This window comes from Furipterus horrens, unplaced genomic scaffold, assembly GCF_987537825.1.
Source record: "Furipterus horrens unplaced genomic scaffold, mFurHor1.1.pri manual_scaffold_13, whole genome shotgun sequence".
Lineage (NCBI taxonomy): Eukaryota > Metazoa > Chordata > Mammalia > Chiroptera > Furipteridae > Furipterus > Furipterus horrens.
Window position 1 is genome coordinate 35,934,509 of NW_028327183.1, and position 18,970 is coordinate 35,953,478.

General features: G+C 47.7%; 1 protein-coding gene across 1 annotated transcript; it reads left to right on the forward strand.

The window, feature by feature from the left end:
- The first annotated feature begins 1,714 nt into the window (after positions 1–1,714).
- CD22 (CD22 molecule) lies at positions 1,715–13,785 on the forward strand. Its single transcript, XM_090259856.1, has 14 exons — positions 1,715–1,856; positions 4,215–4,270; positions 4,513–4,920; positions 5,899–6,207; positions 7,357–7,641; positions 7,766–8,029; positions 9,104–9,361; positions 9,565–9,828; positions 9,908–10,171; positions 11,505–11,601; positions 11,842–11,917; positions 12,078–12,202; positions 12,623–12,707; positions 12,992–13,785. The coding sequence occupies exons 2-14, from the start codon at positions 4,237–4,239 to the stop codon at positions 13,121–13,123; spliced, it is 2,601 nt and encodes an 866-aa protein (XP_090115982.1). The 5' UTR covers positions 1,715–1,856; positions 4,215–4,236; the 3' UTR covers positions 13,124–13,785.
- The last annotated feature ends 5,185 nt before the right edge of the window (positions 13,786–18,970 follow it).

An 18,970-nucleotide genomic window follows, 5' to 3' on the forward strand; every position in this document is an offset into this window, starting at 1 on the left:
GTTCTTTGGCTAGAAGAGCAGAATTTTGCTGGAATTTTTTTTTTTTTTTTTTTTTTTTTTTTTTGGTCTGGGCCTGTTAGCATTTCCAGTTGCAGGCTTCTCCAGAACTCAGTCTGGGATATATGAAGCAAAGAGAAAACCCATGGGATTCATTGCCATGTCATTCCTCAGGTCCTGAGGTCCCTAGCCAGTGTGTCTTCTTCCCACCGTTCAGAGTCTTCCTCTGCTTGTTTTATAATGTTTTTTAGTAGTACTTAGAAGAATAAATAGAGGAAAGTATACCTACTCCATCTTCCCAGAACCATGTCCAGTATTTTTGCCATACCATTTTTGCTGCAAATATTTTTGCTGCATAACTAATTGACCATAAGGCAATTTTGCCATAAAAAGATAAAATAGCTGGTTGAGAGTTTGGGTTTTTTTTTGTTGTTGTTGTTGTTTGTTTGTGTGTTTGGTTTCATTTCTTCATTGACTAATCAATCAACCACTGTAAAAAAAAAAAAAAAAAGTCCGGTGTTTTTGTTTGTTTGGTTTCATTTCTCTATTGACAAAGTGTTTGCTGTTACTGACATTTTTATATTATAAATAAATCTTTGCTAGCCCTCACAGTGGTTGATACAGTGAAAAGTAGACATGGTGCTGGTCCTAAGATGGTTAGCATTTCTTCCAGGTGATGATTTGCCCCATGAGCTGGTTTCCTTTTTTGAAACATATTACATTTGGGGGAAAATAAGAGGCCAAGGGCCCTGTTTGTGAGCACAGAGTTGAACCCACATTTCCCACAGAACAAAGACAAGTGCTTAGGTACAAAATAAAGTCAGTTATTTGCACAGTGCTGCTACGAATTTACACACATCTTAAGTGCATTCAAATATTTTGTATTTCCCAATAGTCTTTTTAAATTTTGTGTAATTTTATTTTTAACATTCCCTTTTATTTTTCATAATTTTATATTTTTATGACAAAATTGCCTTATGGCTAATTAGTTATGTGGCAAAAACATTTGTGGAAAAAAATCCTTGTAGCAAAGATGCTACAGCAAAAATACCTAGAACCTCTCAAAACACCACTGCTTTTTTGGAGAACTTGTTCTTCATTTTTTCTATTTCCTTCTTAATGTCTAGCAATCAGTAGAGTGTAGTGGTGTCAGAGTGAGGATTTCTCAGAAGCTTCCCTTTTTATTTGTAGGATTTGCATGGCTTTGCCTATTGTCTAGTTCTGGTCTCAAACACTCACAGACTAGACACCTGAGAAAAGTGGGGATGTTTTAGTTTCAAGACCTTCCCATTCAATAACAGTTCACATAAGTTATCTTCTTCCTTTCTGATATCTGTGTGCTCTTTCTCAACCCTTGGGGGTTACTGAAACATCAATGTCAATGGTCAGATTCCCTATCTTTCAAGTCTATGGAGGGAAAATAATAGAAATGAGAATAATTGGATGGTGAAACTAAATGACAAATACTTTCAAGTTGACTTGTCCAATTTTTAGCAGGCTGGCAGTTCTCATGTGCTTGGATTGGGTCATTAGCATTTCCAAAGGTCTGGATAGAGGGAAAGTTGTGGAGGAGTCCACTCTGAAATTCATCTGATGTAGAAACTTCATACACTAAAACAAAAACTTAACCATAGATATTTGAGTGTTTCTTCCGCTCTGACTCCGAGTCTACACCCCCTTGATTGCCTCTTTTCTCCACTCCCCAGATCATCATGCCTCTTAGTCACCATCAGAGCCAGAGAAAGGCAGGAGGTGTGGCCAGAGAGGGTGAAAATCAGTTACCAGAGACATTGCTGTGCTTCCCCTTTTACTCTCAGATGCTGCTAGGATCTCTGAAAAGGAAAGACACCAGAAAACAGGTAAAAATGATTTTATTCTCTTTTGCATTTAACAAGGAGCAGCTTCTGTGTGCCAGGCACAATTCTTGGGCTGGGTAGTATAGTGAGGACCCCCTCCCTCTCTTGTTGTATTACAGCAGGTTTTAGAGCCCTGTCTTACAGCATCTTCTGGCTGAGCTTGGTGAGTCTTCTGAGAATAAGATGGGTCACTAGATGCCCAAAAGGGAAGAATAAACTCAGGGTGGCTAGCTCTTAGGTCCTGAATGATGTGGCCTTGTCCTGAGTCTTTGTGCCTAATGCCTACTGTGCCTAGCCTCCAAGTTCCACCACACCTCAGCAGCCTTTTAATTCCAGGCTGGAGCACAGGTTCTTGTGCCCCAGAGGCTTTCTGGAGCTCCTTTGGGTAAGCACGCAGCCCCTCTACCACTCATCCTGAAATTCTTAAGCCAGTTCTCAATGAGGATATGGCTGGTGGCTGCTGGCAGACAGGGGTGCAATGGCTCAGCTACTGGAGGCTAGTCTTTTCCTTCGGGCATGGAATCTGGCCCTTGTCCACAGGTCTTGTAGAAACTCAGAGTTTCTACAAGAAGTGCATCTCTCAAAACACTGACCCTGCAACCATGCCAAGACTTTCATGAAAAATGTAAAAGAGTTCTCATGGCTAAAGAAGTGTGCTCTAACACCTATGGCACATGCACTGTGATTAAAGGGTTTAAACAGACCTGCAGTAAAGAATCTTATTTTACTTTTTAAAAATCAGCTTCTCTCAAATGGATCTGACCTTGGAGGGTTTTTTGGGTGTAACACTATTTACACCTGGAGAGACTGTCTCAGTTCCAACCCCTACCTCCTATCCCTGCTTGGGCCAGGCCTGCACAGCCACTAAGCCTGGGGACAGACCCCTTCCTGCTTTCAGCAAGCAGCTTAGCTTCCCCACACCAGATACTGGATACCCAAGAGCCTTTGGCAGAAGCCATACAGGCGATGGGTGGGTGGGGAACTCAATGTGTGGGAAATGTTAGCTGGGTGGGTAGGAGGGGCACGGATCCGTGCTGAGAACGGAGACACACTCTGTGGACACATCCTGCCTGGCTCCCTAGGGACTGGCACTGAGGGCACAGCCATGCAAATCAGGACTTAAATTTAACTCTATGTAAATGTAACTTTGTAAAAGTATAGTAAGATGGCAGGCCAGCTCACTGCAGATAAAGAGAGAGAGAGAGAGAGAGAGAGAGAGAGAGAGAGAGACAGAGACAGAGAGAGACAGAGAGAGACAGACAGAGAGAGAGAGAGAGGCAGCAGTTACATGTTGCACACTGGCAGCCCTTGGACTGCCTCTAGTTCACAGACAACTTTTGTTTGACCCAAACCATGCTTGTTTGTTTTTGTTTTTTTAAAGCAGAATATTTCACATGGCAATCTGGCTTCTTCTCTTAAAACAGTAGATCAGGCAGTGCTGAGCTCACATTTCCACGTGGCAACCAATGATTGGCTAGAACTGAGATAGTCATCCCCTTTACATAAAGCATGACCCCTGACCTTTTTTAAAAACAATTTTATTTATTTATTTGTTTGTTTATTTATTTATTTATTTATTTGTTTGTTTGTTTGTTTTCAGAGAGAGGGGAAAGGAGAAAGAGAGAGAGAGAAACATCACTGTGTGGTTGCCTCTCACTCACGCCCCTAACTGGGGACCTGACATGCAACCTAGTCGTGTGCGCTGGCTGGGAATTGAACCAGCGACACTTGGTTCACAGGTCGATGCTCAATCCACTGAGCCACAGCAGCCAGGACTTATGACCCATGACCTTTGTCCCCACCTCGTTGATTTATGTTTCCTACCCAGCCCCTGGGGACATCTGAGAGAGATCACATTCTCCTAAGTCCTTTCAGATCCCTTAAAATGCTCCCCTGATATCATACTTAATTACTAATTTTAAAGTTATTTTTTCTCTGGTCTTTAAAATCAAGTTTTGGCCATGTCTATCCCCTATGTAAAACCATCTACTAGTTGCCCTAAGGCTCATGAGCCCCAAGTTTCCAGGGCCTAGCATTTGCGGTGCTCAGTCGTCTGGTGCTACTCAAAGTCTGAGAGCCAGTCAGGAAGTTTATACAATCATGGATGGATGGATGGAAGAAGGGAAGAAGTACTGGGAAGAGAGAGAGGCTAGCCCAACAGGGCTCTCAGACTCATGGGAGAGGCACAGCATACCCAGAGAAGTCCCCATGTGCATCCAGAAGCCCATATCTCACCACACAACCAGACATGGGCTTCTAGGGGTCAGGGACCAGGGGTTGGAGCTCAGTGGATGAGCAAGAAGAGCTGTCTAGGGGAAATAAGCAACCAGATGGCTCAAAGACACACTCTTTCCACCCCAGGCCCCTGCCTAGACACAACACCATGCATCTCCTTGGCCCCTTGCTCCTGCTCCTCGGTAAGAACTGTGCCCTGGACTGGTACTTGGGTTCTGGGATGACTGTAGAGCTGGAGGAGAAGGAATGGATCTGGGGCAGGAAATAGTAAATGTGGGGTAGGGTGGGGACAGGCAGTGAACACATGTGTGTGTATGGTTCTCTCTTTGTTTCTCTCCCTCTCTCTTCAGAGGGGATTCTTTAGTCCTTTGAAAGTTCTCCATGCCCCTCAATAATGCTTTCTGAACACTGTGGTGGGTTCCAGAATACTTGGCTTTCTCTGACTCAAATGAGCGGAAGTTTGAGCACCCGAACATCCCAAATAAGTGGAAGTTTGAGCACCCGAACATCCTCTATGCCTGGGAGGGGGCCTGCATCTGGATTCCCTGCAGCTACACAGTCCCAAGGGATGGAGAGGAGCTGGAACGCCTGGTTGTGTACCGGAATTTTGAGTATGACGAGAAAGCCCGGGAGTTCAACGGGACAATCCTCTATAACGGGACAAGGTCGAGGAAGCCTGCCTCTGAGGAAAGGGTACAATTCCTGGGAGACTTCAAATCCAACTGCACCCTACACATCCACCCTGCAAAAGCCCAAGACAATGGTCTTCTGGGGCTGAGGATGACATCAAAGACTGACAAATGGATGGAGAAAATAGTCCTCAACGTCTCAAGTAAGGCCCTGGGGGTTGGGGTCCTCTGCCTCGGGCAGGGGCAAGGAGGGAAGTGGGAAACACTGACTCCTGGGACAGGGGCCACAAATGAGGTTGCCTGCAGAGGCCAGGCAGGGGGTGCCAGCAGGTGGCTTGGGCAGCACTAGATATGGGTCTGTGGCCAAACTGAAGCATGAGCACTTGTTCCTTCTTAAGCATCCCACCTGCCACTCAGCTTGTGCCCATTCTATAATCTGGATTTCAGGCTACCTGATTTTTCAAGAGGAAATAAAACTCTATAGATTTTGAAGTAAAATCTTGCAACATGTTAATGTTAGTGATTAATTCTAATTGGCCCTTCGTGGCTAAATGACACATGTGTAGGGGGTGGATCAAACACAGGTCTGGGGCCTGTACCCCAGGGCGTGTGCTCACTCCATTTCATAGCCTCTCTTAGGTGGGTGGTTCTAGGAAGCCCTATGTTTGGAGTGAGAGATGCAGCTTCAGACCCTGCAATTTGAGGGTGACCTGGCCCAGGATGGCTGAGATTGGCTGCCCACAGTCCTGCTCTACTAAAAAACCCTTTAGAACAATGCTGTTTGGGGTGCCTCCAATAGTGAGGCCGTTAAATTGTGCAGGTTTGTCATCAAAGCTAAGCAACACATGTTGAACTAAACTGTAAAATCCACTTAGGGGTGGTGGGGAGAGCAATCTGGAAAACATTTAGAAAGCAAACATTTGGCAGTGAGAATAGAATAAGTACAAAATATGAAATGTAATTTCTAAGAAAGTTCAGCACTCGACCTTTCAAGAGGAGATGCTTCAGCTGAGCAAAAGTGATTCACAGTAGAGAAAGGCAGGCCCAGAGAGAGGCAGATAGATTAGGAGGGGTTCCTGAGCAGTTATTTGGGGCACAGCATCTAAAGCCAGCTGTAAGAGGCTAGTGCGCAGTGGTCCTCAATCTCCCAGGCCACCAGCATGGTTCTTACTCTTTTGCAGAGACAGCCCCTCTACCTCGCATTCAGCTTCCTTCAGAAATCCGGGAGCTCCAGACAGTCACTCTGAACTGCTTGCTGGATTTTGCCTGCTCTGGATACCAGATCAAATGGCAGTGGTCCCTGGAGGAGCTACCACATGGATTTTCCTCTGTTCCCTCAACTATCCTGACCACCAAGACTGTTTCCACCCAGAGAAGGCTCACATTCCAGCCAGAGTGGACCAACCACGGCAAGAATCTGACCTGCCAGCTCTGGAAGGATGAGGCAGATGGGCCACTCTCTCAGGAAACAGTGCGGCTAGATGTGAAGCGTGAGTCTCTTCAGTGCTTTTGTGGGAAGGATGAGAGACTTGTCCTCTTCTCCCAACACCTCAGTGAGCACCTAGAGTGGCAGGAACCTCCACAGAAGGAAGCATATTGTCTGTGGGCCCCTGAAGCTGGGGATGGTCTAGGCTGAGCTGGGTTCGCTCCTCCACCATCCCTGTTGTCAGGAAACTGATTCATTTTAGCATCTGCTGTGGTCTAACAGAATAAAACATTTTAATCTCTCCTCAAGCCATAAGGATTAATTATATGATCTTGGGATCAACTGGTTAGGTTTTATTGTTCTTCTTTGGGGAGAAAGGAGAGGAATTTTTTCACATCATTATTTGTGCCTCATTTATTCACTCAATAGGTATTTCTTGCAAACCTACTAGGTTCCAGGCCTCATTACAGTTACTGGGGAGATAGCAGTGAGCAAAATTATTGCCCATGTGGGGCTAGCATTGCAGTGGGAAAGACAAACAATAAAGAGATCAACAAGTAAATAGAGAATAACAGTAGGTCCTGCTAAGTGTATTAAGAAAAAAATTAAGCAGGGCTTGGGCAGAGGGAATAAGAGATGGAGACTTCTGTGAGGCAGGTGAACTTGAGCTGAGACTTGAGTGAAGGGAGGAACTGAGGCAGGCAGAAATTTTTGAGAACATTCCAAGAAGAGAAAGACTGGGGACAAAGTCTTGAGGTAGGAACTTGGTGTGTCTGTGACAAGCAAGGAGACCCAGAGCCCCAGCACCACGTCGGAGGGGTCTAGGGTAGGACAGGATGGTTGAGAGGGACCAGAGCACTTGAGCTTGCGAGCAACAGCTAGGATTTTATATTTTATTCTAAGTGTGGACTCCACAGAATGGTTTCAAGCAAGGAAGTGGCAAGCTCTGATTGATAGTATTAGGAATGCTGTTGGCTGTTGGTGGGGACCAGAGCTTCAGGAACTGGGGGTGGGAGAAGCAAAAACAGGAGTGGGAGGTGGTGAGAGTTGCCAGCCCTCGCTTGTTGACACAGGTAACAGTAGAGTAGCTGCACAACTCACATGCGACATGCAGGCCACTGCTTTATCAGAAGAAAAGCCTGGCAACTTCTCACTAATTTATACCCTCTGAGAATTCTCTGTGCCCTCCTGCACTGTCCCTCTGCTTCTCCAGACTCCCCAAAGTTGAAGATCATGGTCAGTCCTGGAGATGCCATTGTAACAGTGGGGGAATCTGTGCACATGACATGCCAGATCATCAGCAGCAACCCCGAGTGCAAGACTATATCCTGGTTCAAGGATGGAAACCCCCTGGAAGAGCAGAAGACACTGCACAGGGAGCAGAAGACACTCACGCTAACTCTGTCCATGGTGACTAAGCAGATGAGTGGAAACTACCACTGTGAGGCCGAGAATGATATAGGCCCAACAAAGTCAGAAGTGGCCCTCCAAGTGCAGTGTGAGCCTCCTGGGAGCTGTGGAAGGGCAAGCGGGGAGTTAGTTGGGTGGAGCACAGGCCCTTGAGAGGTCAGCAGGAGAGGCCTCTGCTCACCTCCCCTACCTGCCTCTGCCCCCTTTTCCAGATGCTCCAGAACCTTCCATGGTTCAGATTGCTTCCTCACCAGCTAAGGAAGGAAATGCAGTAAGGTTGACTTGTATATCACAGGCCTATCCCCCTCCAATAAATTATACCTGGTATCACAACACGATTGAAATGTTGAAAATAACAAACAAGACCTTCCAGATCCCAAAAGTCCTCCTCAAGCATGCTGGGAATTATTCCTGCAAGGCAGAAAACAGTCTTGGTCCTGGGGATGTTGGCCAGAAAGCTGAGCTGGATGTCCAATGTGAGTAGTCACAGAAGCTATGGGTTCTAGAGAGAGAGGATGGAAGTGGGCGCAGGAGGGAGCCAGGTGAGCGCAGGGGATTCCTGAGTCCTAGGATGGACAGCAAGCAGAAGCCAGGGTTTCCTGATGTGGAAGCTTCTTGGAGCAGGTGTTTTGCTGCTGTTCACAGTTGTATTCTCAGCAACAGAATAGGTCCTGGCTGGCAGTAAGGTGCTCAGTAGATGTGTCTTGAATGAATAAGCTGCACAATGCCAGAGTCCCATGAGGGAAACAAAGACTTGGCATCACTAAGCACTGTCTCAGTCCCAGAAGGGGTCCTGAAGTTTCTGAGAAGAAATGGGGCAAAATGTGTCATTACCTCTCCATAATAAGACCCTACTTAACACAGTGAATCTTGTCACTGAGTCAAGTCCAGGACACAGAGAATTCATAGTTTTCATGCTTAGACCCTGGAACATTATTGTCTGGGCCAAATACACTGATGGGAATACGCAAATCTTGAACATCTAGACAGCCTGGGCACTGATAACAGCATCGATGTTTATTGCTTATTTACTATACACCATACTGCTCTAAGGACATCATCTCCTTTTGTTTTGGCAGCAATTCCATGAGGTTAGATACTCTTAGGACCCATTTGACAGATGAGTAAACTGGGGCTTGCAGTCCATGGTCACACAGCTCTAAGCGGTAGGGCCCGGCAGTCTGGCTCCAGAGTTGTGCTTTATTATTATTATTATTATTATTATTATTATTATTAATCATCACTCATGCTGCAGCGACCCAGCCGTGTGCCCCAGACCCTCACGGAGACCACAAACAATGTCACATGTTCTCTGCCAGAGCTGTGCTCTTAGCCGCTGCACCACCCTACCTCTAACCACAGCCAGGCCAAACGGGAAGGGCAGGGTTTCTGTCCTCCTGCAGATGCAGGAGGCAAGTGTGAGTCTTCTTTTGGTTAATTTAGGAACTGTGTGGGTACAGGGGACAGATAGAGGGAAAAGAGGAAGCAGAAAGGGACAGGTATTATGAATAGTTGACTTTTCTTCACCCACTTCTTTCATTTTCTCCCAGATTCCCCCAAGGAAGTAACCATGTTGATTCAAAACTCCACACCAATTCGAGAAGGAGACAATGTAACCCTGTTCTGTAACTACACTTCCAGTAACCCCAGTGTTACCAGATATGAATGGGAACCCCAAGGCTCCTGGAAAGAGCTAATGCCTGGGGTGCTGATGATTCAAAAAGTTGCCTGGAACGCTGGTCCATTCTCCTGTGCAGCCTGTAACCAGTGGTGTTCGTGGGCTCTCCCCGTCAACCTGCATGTCCAGTGTGAGTGACTTAGGAACGGGCATCTGGGAAGTGGCCAAGTGGGATATGGGGCTCTAAGGGAGAGGAGACTGGAGTCTGGACCAGAATCTTCACATAGAACTGAGGGATGAGAGTCAGGCCTCAGCACCAAGGGGAAAGGAAGTCCTGGGGACAAGAAGAGGGAAGGGGACCCAAGAGGTCAGACTGAGGTCCTTGCTCTCCAGATGCCCCCAGAGGTGTGAAGGTCCTGCCGATTAACCCCAGTTCTGAAATTCACTCTGGACACTCAGTCCTCCTCCGATGTAACTTCTCAAGTAGCCACCCCAATGATGTCCGCTTTTTCTGGAAGAAAAATGGAATCTTCCTGGAAGAAGGAAGAGATCTGAGCTTTGACTCCATCTCTCCAGAAGATGCAGGAAATTACAACTGCTTGGTCAACAACTCCATAGGACAGAGCACATCTGAGACCTGGAAACTCCAAGTGCTATGTGAGTGGCTGGACCTGGAGGCTAAGAGCAGAGGACAGGTAACTGGCTACCTGGATCCTGATTTTGCTTCTCCTTGCAGATGCACCTAGGAGGCTATGGGTGTCCATCAGCCCTAAAGACAGTGTGATGGAGGGACAGAAAGCAGTCCTGACATGTGAGAGTGATGCCAACCCTCCCATCTCCCAGTACACCTGGTTTGACTGGAATAACAAAAACCTTCACCACGATGATCAGATGCTGAGATTGGATCCTGTGAAGGTCCAGCACTCAGGCGCCTATTGGTGCCGGGGGGCCAACCGACTGGGCATGGACCAGTCTCCCCCCAGCACCCTCACTGTCTACTGTAAGGCCCCTTCCTTCTTCTTCCCTGGCCTTGACCACTCCTGTGGCCAAACGAGAAAGGCATCCCAGACCATCTACCCCTTCTCCCCTCTGCCTCCCCTCCCTGTCCTGCCAGGCCAGCACAGCCTGTGTGCTCAAAGGCACACCCCTGCTCCACATGGCTCACCAGCCCTCCCTCTTTCCCATCCAGTCTCTCCCGACTTTCTCCAGTAGCATTCCCTCTCAGACTGCTTCTACCTTCCAGACACCCTGAATTCCTACTGGGTCCATCTCTCTGTCTCTCTGTATCTCACCCTTGTTTTGTCTTTTGAAACTTAAGTGTGTGTTTTTTTTTTTTAAAGATCATACAAGTACATGGTAAAAGATTAAAAGAGCATGAAAGAGCAAATAGTGGAAATACAGACACCTCTCCTTTCTTGCTCCCTGAGAACTGTACCCCTCCCTCTAAGCCTTCACTGTTGGAAGGTGTTTACATTTCCTCAGAGAATTCTATATGCATGCAATATGCACCTATACGTCTGTGTCTACACCCTCTTCATTAGCAATAGTGGCAGGACTCACACTTTGCCCTAAACTTCCTTTTTTTCCATGTAGTAACAACACTTGGAGAAGGCATATATAGGATGTCTAAAGAGTCTGTAAACATAGGAAAGATATTAATTTATTTGTTATACTTTTTAAGATTTATGATTGACTCCATGGTTTTAAATTTAGAGGATCATTGCCTGCAAAGTTGGACACTGGAGGAAAATAGCCTGAGCCTGTTACTTTGAAATGTAATATATTATATAAAAACATGTTCCCTAGGTTTCCCACTTTGCAGACACCCCGGAAACCTGCCTTTTTTTCCCCCTAAGGGCTGCGCCATACTCCGTTGTATGGATGCTGCTTAACTTACTACCCACTGCTCTCCTCAAGGCATGTGCACCCTCTTGCTCGGGGCACCCCTGTAAGGATAGCTGCAAGATAAATTCCTTCATGAAATTGTTAGGTCAAAGGACAGTGATTTGAAATTCTAATGGTATGGCCAAAGTGCCCTTGAAAAAGTAGTGCCCGTTTATGAGAATTACATGCTCTGTGTGTGCCCCTGTCTGTCACAAAGCAGGAGCTCTTCATAAGAAAGAGCTATCCTCCTTGTGGCAGCCCCAGAGGGCAGGACCTGGCTTCTCCCTCTTTGTCTGCATCGTTTCCCCACTGGTGGAAGTCATGCAGGCAAAAGGACAGAGCTCTACAGAGAGAAGCCGAGGATGCCCTCCAGGCAAATGTCAGAGCAGAGTGGTCTAGTATCTCACTGAGACAGTGTCATCAATGAATGGTCCTCCTTTCTCTATCAGATAGCCCAGAGACTGTCAGCAAGCGAGTGGCCCTGGGGATGGGGCTCTGCCTGGCCATCCTCCTCCTCTCACTCTTGGGAATCAAGCTTCATCGAAGGTGAACTTTTCACACTGCCCTCCTCCCCCTCCTTCTCCTCCCTCCAACCCCCTCCTTCCCCTCTTCCTCCTCCTTCTCTCACACCTCCTTCTCTTTCCTTCCCCTCCTCTTCCTCCTCTCTCCCTCAGCTGATTCCAGGGAGTAACTCCAGTTACTCAGTCCTGTGGGCTCCAGCTTACCCATCCCATAGTATCTTGTCCCCATTCCCTTGATTCTCACTGAGCAGTCTTTATTTCTTAGCTGGAAGAGGATTCAGAGCCAGCAAGGGCTTCAGGAAAATTCCAGTGCGCAGAGCTTCTTTGTGAGGAATAGAAAGGTAAGATGGAAGAAAGATGAAGTGCAAGGCAGACCTTGAAGTCAAGCAAAGAAACAAAGTGAAGCGGGGTGACAAAGAGTACTGTGGAGAAGCCCGGGCTGTCAGAGGCCAGGGGAAGGGAACCATGGTGGTGAGAGCTGAAACCTTGTTTCCCTTGCAGATTAGAAGAGCCCCCCTCTCTGAAGGCCCCCGATCACTGGGCTGCTACAATCCGGTGATGGAAGATTCCATCAGCTATGCTACTCTGCACTTTCCTATCTCTGAGACTGACACACGAAGGGCTGGGTATGGAGGGTCCTGAGAGGGTGACAGCTGCACCCTGGGAGGGGTATGGGAGGAAAAGCCCATGTCTCGTCTGCCATCTTTGTGCCACGCTCATTCCAGGCACCACTATATTCCCATTTTCTCATTCCAGCTCCACAATGACCTGCCCCCTTCAGTAAGTAATATTCTCAGGAATTAGACCTGTTCCTTCAAGCCCGGAGAAAGTGTATCTAGTGTCAGTCTCTATCACCAAAGTTAAGATCATGGTATATACATCCACCCACTCATTTGACACATTAGCTCCTACTGCAAGCATTAGGCATGTATATAAAGGACTGAGAGGCTGGGTTACTCTTAGGGTCTAGGGGAGTCAAAAGAAGGAGGAGAGTTCATGAGAAATGCTTCATTTGTGGTCATCTATCTGCCCCCCACCCCTTTCAGAGAAACAGGGACTCCAGAGGCACAGAGGCCTTCCCTAAACAGGGACAACACAGTCACTTATGCTGTGGTGCAGAAGCGTCAAATGGTAAGAGGGCAAGGCTATGGGAGGTAGGGGAGTGGAGGACCTGGCCTCAGCTGTGGGTTCCAGATGAGGAAACTTGGGTGGACTCAGCGGTGTCAAAGGCTGGGCGATGGGGAGGTTGCTCAGGTACCTCCCAATGTGAGATGTCAATGACTGTCAGTTTCTGGCCAAGAGTACCCCTACTTGGGTGCTTGATCCCCTAGTGGAGTCAAGGAGAGAGTGGCAGAGAAAGATGGTGGGAGGCTGGTGACCATGAAGCCAAGTCGACCATAATGTGGCTTTTTCAGGGTGACTATGAGAATGTGACCCCAGATGCTCCAGAAGACGAAGGGATACATTACTCAGAGCTGGTTCACTTGGGGCTTGGGGAGAAGCCCCTGAAACAAGAAGGAGTGGAATACGTGACCCTCAAGCACTAAGGGGTCAAACTGGCTCTGGTGGAGATGCCTGGGGGCTGTAGGGGACAGGGTAGCCTCCCCTCACACACACACATACCACACACACACGCACACATGATTACTGCACCCCAAGTTGGTATACAGAACTTGGGGCATGGCCCAGAGACAGTCTTCCTTCTTAGCATTGGTTACCCCAACCATCTAAAAGACCTGGCCCTGGTTCTTTCCCACTCTCCTTCCCTCCCAGGAACTCATCTAAACATCTACCCTGAACTGTACAAATCTCCCTGCCCTTCCCCAGCCATCTGCCACCACCCACTCCCTCCTAAATCCCACCCCCAGCTGGCTATTTCTCTACTGGGATCAGCTGGTTACCCGTTTTTCTCCTTTCCTTCTCCATCCCATTGACACTCCACTCCCACCCCACTCTGATAGCCCCACTCACTAATCTTGGGCCTAATTTCTGCCTCTGGAGCAAAGTCCAGAGAAAGGAATAGAAATGAGGTAGAAAGAGGCACTGCTCGGTGCTGGTTTCTCCTCTATTTGTCAGCGAGGCATTCCATGGAGAGGATCACGCAGCTGCAGCCCCACCCTCAGGGGTCTTGTGGTATGACCAGTGTGGAAAAACATGTAACAAGCACAGAGCTGCACAATAAAAATGGCTCAGATATTACTTCAAAGAACCGGTGAGCTCTTTCCAGTCTGTGGAATCAGAGTAGGATGGGGACTTGGGGAAAACATCATGGGTGGAGCTTGGGGAGAAGTGATAGGAGTCAAGGTAATTTCATGATCAAATCAGCAGATTGAAGAGTCTGTCATCTTGTTGCAAAGAGTGCACTGGGTCTGAGTCTGAGTCTGTCTCTTCTACTTAGCTAGTCAAGCCATCTTAGGCAAAGTTCGCCAGCTTATCTGAGTCTCAATTTCTTCCTCTGTGAAATGGAGATGCCACTACCTATTGTACAGGTGGTTCAAGACAAGAAATGATGTATAATCTTACATTGCTGGAGTTGCTTTATAAGAAGTCTTACACAATAGCCAAAAGTCCACCAAACCAAATTCCCATCTTATTTGCATCTCTTGAAGAATGTAAAAAGGGGAAGCCAATTTGTTAGTCAACTCTTCTCAAAAGTGATCCCAGCTTCTTTTACAATCCACAGCTGCCTTGAGAAACCTCATAGTTTTTCTACCTCGACTGTCACCCCACCCCCCACCCCCAGCTCCCTGTTATGTTCTCTAATTCTGACTTTCCAGTTAGGTCCTTCCAGATTCCCCTCCACTTCTCAGTCTCAATCTCTCCCCACCCATTCTCCTTCTGTCAATGGGCGAAGGCCCATTCTCCTTAAGGGCAGCAATGTGTGGCTAATCAATCACCAAGAAGAGAACCATAAAATTCCTGGCCTATGGTAGTTATTTCAAAAGTGCCACCTTTTCTTTCTTCCCCCTTTTCCAGTCCACTCAATTCTGGAAAGCTCTCAAAGGGAAGAGGAGATTCTGGTCATCCTCAGAATTATGCAGAATGAGGTGCTGATTTCTTATCATTCCACTTTGTCCCCAATTTGATATCCTGTGAGCACCATCAGTTTTTCTGGAGCAAGAGGAGACTCCAAGAACTGTTTAAATGAGGATAAGGTTTGGGGGGTTCTATATTGAAAATGAGGTCCAGTATCATTCAACTGTCATTCAACAGATGTCTCCTGAGCACATGACAATGCATCCAGCACAGAGCCAGTCATTGGGGTAAAAAAATATATGACAGCCCTGAGTGGTGTGACTCTGTTGGTTGGGCATCATTCTGCGAAGCAAAAGGTCGCTGGTTTGATCCCAGGCACATGCCTAGGTTGCGGGTTCGGTCCCTTGCTGGGGCACTTACGAGAGCAAACCAATCAATGTTTCTCTCCCTCTCTTTCTCCCCACCTTCCCTTCTCTCTAAAACAAAATAAATAAAATCTTCTAAAAAAAAGATATGACAGAGTCCTAATTTGGGGATCTCTGGGGTACCCAAAGTGTTTTAGGGCAGAGTCCCCTTGAAGAGACTGGAGTCAGCCCTGAGTCTGATGAGGCTTGGCCCAGGCTTCCTGAAAACCAGTGGGTACCTTTCTGTCTTGTCCCTGAGCCTGGCTGCTGACATAAATCTACTTCATGGCCAGCTGACCAAGAGATGTGGCCACCAATACGCACAGCTGAGGCATGCACGGAAGGTGACTGGGAAGCTCTAGGGTCAGAGACTCTAGACCATGGGCAACCCCCATCCAGCCCCAGATCTCACTGCCCTCCCAGGGTCCAGACAAATGACTGTTCAACTTCCTGAGCCACTACTACATATGCAGCAAGCAGTGGACAAAGCAGACAGAAATCTTGGCTCTCACTGACCAACATTCTAGCAGAGGAGCTAGCAAATCTGATGTCTTTAGCAGTGAATGTTCTGAATAAACACAACACAAGATAAATACAAAGAGACTGGAGCAGGGGCGGACCTGTTTGGATGGAGGGATCAAGGAAGCCCCTCTGAGGTGGTAGCACTGGCCAGACTTGAACCACCAGGTGGGTGAGGCTGGAGCAGAGATCTTGAAGACCCAATATCTCCCTTTACACTCAGCTTTGATCTTCTCCCAAACACTTGTTACAGGAGGTGAAATGGCACTCCTCTTGATTTTTCCCTTGGTTCTGTCAGTTTCTCAGTGTTTTCTAAAGAGAGTCCTAAACAACAGGTGGCAACATTGGACTTGGAAGGGAGGTGACTTGGAAGGAATCAATTTAGTGACTGAGGCAGAAAAAGAAAATTCAATTGTTTCTTTTGAGGGAGTTGTTGATATGTTGCCTCCGCCTGAAGCCTGGTGAGAAGCACTCCTAGAAAACCACCCAGAGAAGCTTATTTACTTATTTAGGGTAACTTGGAATGTAGGAGGGGCATAGTAGCTTGGTGACCTCCACACACACCCAAGAAAACTGAAATCAAGAGGATGTGTTGTCTAGGACTTCCGGTCAAGGTAGCAGTCCTGGTAAACATGACTCATCCCTTTGCACAACCACACCAAAATTACAACTAATATATAGAACAACTCTTACTCAGAAATGTCAGAAATCGAGTTGAATGGAAATCTTACAACTATGGAATTAAAGAAACCACATCCATTGAAACAGGCAGGAGGGGTGCAGATGCAGAATGGGCTGGTCCCACATCCACATGTGGTGGATAAAAATTTGAGAGGGATATCTCTGGAGCAAGGAGCCCCAGCCCAGGGTTCCAGTGCCTGGAAGAGAACTCCCCATTTCTGGCTATAAAACCAGGGGGATTGAGTCAGTGGAAGAAAATTCTGAAGTTCCAAGCAGTTCCTCTTAAAGAACCCACACATAGACTCACCTACTCAGACTCACTCCCTCTGAGCTCAAGCATGAGGGTAGCAGCTTGAAAAACATCAGTGGTATATAGGGAGGAATTGAAGTGTCTGGCATCAAGGTGAGCAAAGACCACTGTCCCTTTCCTAAACCCTCCCCCTACAGAGCTGGCAAGCTGGTGCCATATCTGAGACTCCATCAACCTGGCTAAAATTGTTTGACCTGCCTTGGAGATCCCCAGAGACTCTGCCCCACCCAACTTATGGGCCCACCCAAGCTGCTTTACCATATGAATGCCTGGTTGTGGCTCATGCTGCACAACTTCCTAAATCCTCTCAAACAAGCAACAGCTGGCCTTAGTGAGCCCCAGGCCCAGCACTAGCAGCAGCCAGCCTAGAGTCACAGCTTGGCTTCACCTGGGAATCTCCAAGCCCAGCATAAGTAGCAGCCATCTCAGACTGCTTTATAGCTCAGGCAGGGTCGCCCTGGGCAAAACACAGGTGGGGACTGAACTTGGCCTGCACCACCTGGGAAACCCCAGGGCCAGCGCACCCAGTGCACAGCTACAGACCACATCAAAGCATCACCACCCTGCCCTGCACAGCTGATCCTCCACAGAGGGCAGAGGTTGGTGGTAAGTGGTCACAGCCAGTCCTTGCAGCTGACTGGCCTGGATAAATCCCTCCCACTGATCTACCAATAGCAGCCAAGGCTCAACTATAAGAGGAGGGTATACTTAGTCCACACAAAGGGCACACCTCGAGTATCCAGCTTCCCAGATGAGACGAAATTAAAGGAGTTCATCATCACTAAACCATTATTATATGAAATGTTAAAGGGACTTATTTAAGAAAAAAGAAAAAGATCAAAACTATGAATAATACAATGGCAACAAGTACATATCTATCAACAATGGAATCTAAAAAACAAACTAAACAAACAAGAACAGAGAGAGATCATAAATACAGAGAGCGTTTTGATGGTTGCCAGATGGGGGCAGGTGTGGGGGAATGGGTGAAGAGGCGAGGGGATTAAGAAGTACAACTAGGTAGTTACAGAATAGCCATGGGAATATAAAGTACGGTGTAGGAAATGCAGTAGCCAAAGAACTTATACACATGACCCATGGACATGACCAATGGTGTGGGGATTGCCTGAGAGAGTGGGAGGTGCTGGGCGGAGGGGGCCAAAGGAGGAAAAATCATGACAACTTTAATAAGTATAATCAATAAAATATAATAAAAAAAGAGGATGTGTTGTCAGTCTGAGGCAGCAGAGAGATAGAGATAGTTAGGGAGACACATGCACAGTCAGAGACAGAGACAGAGAATGAAAGAGACAGCTTAAATCTCACTGAGGAGGTCTTCCTGGAAGGGCAAGGTGACCCCCGATAGGAGGTAAATGGCCAAATTCCCAGAGACTGAGAGAAGAAAGCTAAGCAGCCATTTGGGGCATGCACTGTGCCAGCCAATGTCCCTACAAGGGCCCAGATGGAGTCCCCTTTGACATCCACACATCCCAGAGAGGCAGAGTGGAGACCACTACCCAGTTAGTCCAGTGCCACCAAAAGACACCTTGTTTGTCCCTTGTCTCTCCTTCTCCCCCTTCCTGCCAACACTGGAAGGGTCAGAAACCAGTGTCATCAAGCCAGAGGGGAAAGGAGAGGGAGAATGGAGGAGTGCAGTCCTCATAACACGTGCCCACTCCTGTGCATGACGGGGTACGAGATGCACAGGCTGTACTTCGGAATAGTCATTTCATTAGTCCACATATGAATGACCAAATGGAGACAGTGTGGGTGACTAAAAGGACTGGAGGCCTGCCTCGCAGCTCCTCCAAGACTAGAGAAAACTTGGCCCCAGAGCAGGTTGGAACCAGCCAGGCAGTGGGCGAGATAAAGCTGTGTTCTGATTGTATGTCACCAATCCTGCCCCTCCAAGGTGCTGGCTCTGCACTCCACACTCTGCCCAGGAAAAGTCCACATTTCTGCCATCTTCCCTTCTTGTGTTCACATCATCCTGGACCCCTTCCTCTTTCCATCTGGCCTCAGTTCCAGCAAGAGATGCCCCATTAGCTGCTCACCCAGGCTGCTAGTGCCTTGGGCAAATGGCCCTGCCACTACTCCACCCTTCTTTCCCTTCCAGCTCACTGCCCATCCCAGGCACCCTCCCTCAGCCCAGCAGGGGGGGCGGGGGGGACTCCTGAGCCTCAGAGACATCTGGCAGCACCAAGAGGTGAGTCTTTCTTTCTGTGGCTCCTCTCTACACCAACAATTATTTCCTGCACTCCCAGATCCCCTTCCTTAGGGTGCCCCTGAAGTCAGCTAAGGTCATTCCTTTGGGACTTGGCTTCCCTTGGGCTCTCTCCTGGGGACTGCCTTTGCCTGACTTTTGCTACAACCTCCACCCTTCCCAAATGCCAACTTCCTCCCTTGGCTAGGAGTTGCCACCAACCCTCCACTGCAGGAAGGTGGTCCGCTGTGGGAAGCAGCTCCTTCTCTTTCCAGGGAATTGGAGGGAGGGGAGTGAAAGC

Bases quoted from the DNA above. Each gene is read 5' to 3' on its own strand.
- CD22 (XM_090259856.1), top strand. From the start codon at position 4,237: ATGCATCTCCTTGGCCCCTTGCTCCTGCTCCTCG. The intron at 4,921-5,898 runs GTAAGGCCCTGG...ACTCTTTTGCAG, and splicing joins AATAGTCCTCAACGTCTCAA to AGACAGCCCCTCTACCTCGC. The intron at 9,362-9,564 runs GTGAGTGACTTA...CTTGCTCTCCAG, and splicing joins CGTCAACCTGCATGTCCAGT to ATGCCCCCAGAGGTGTGAAG.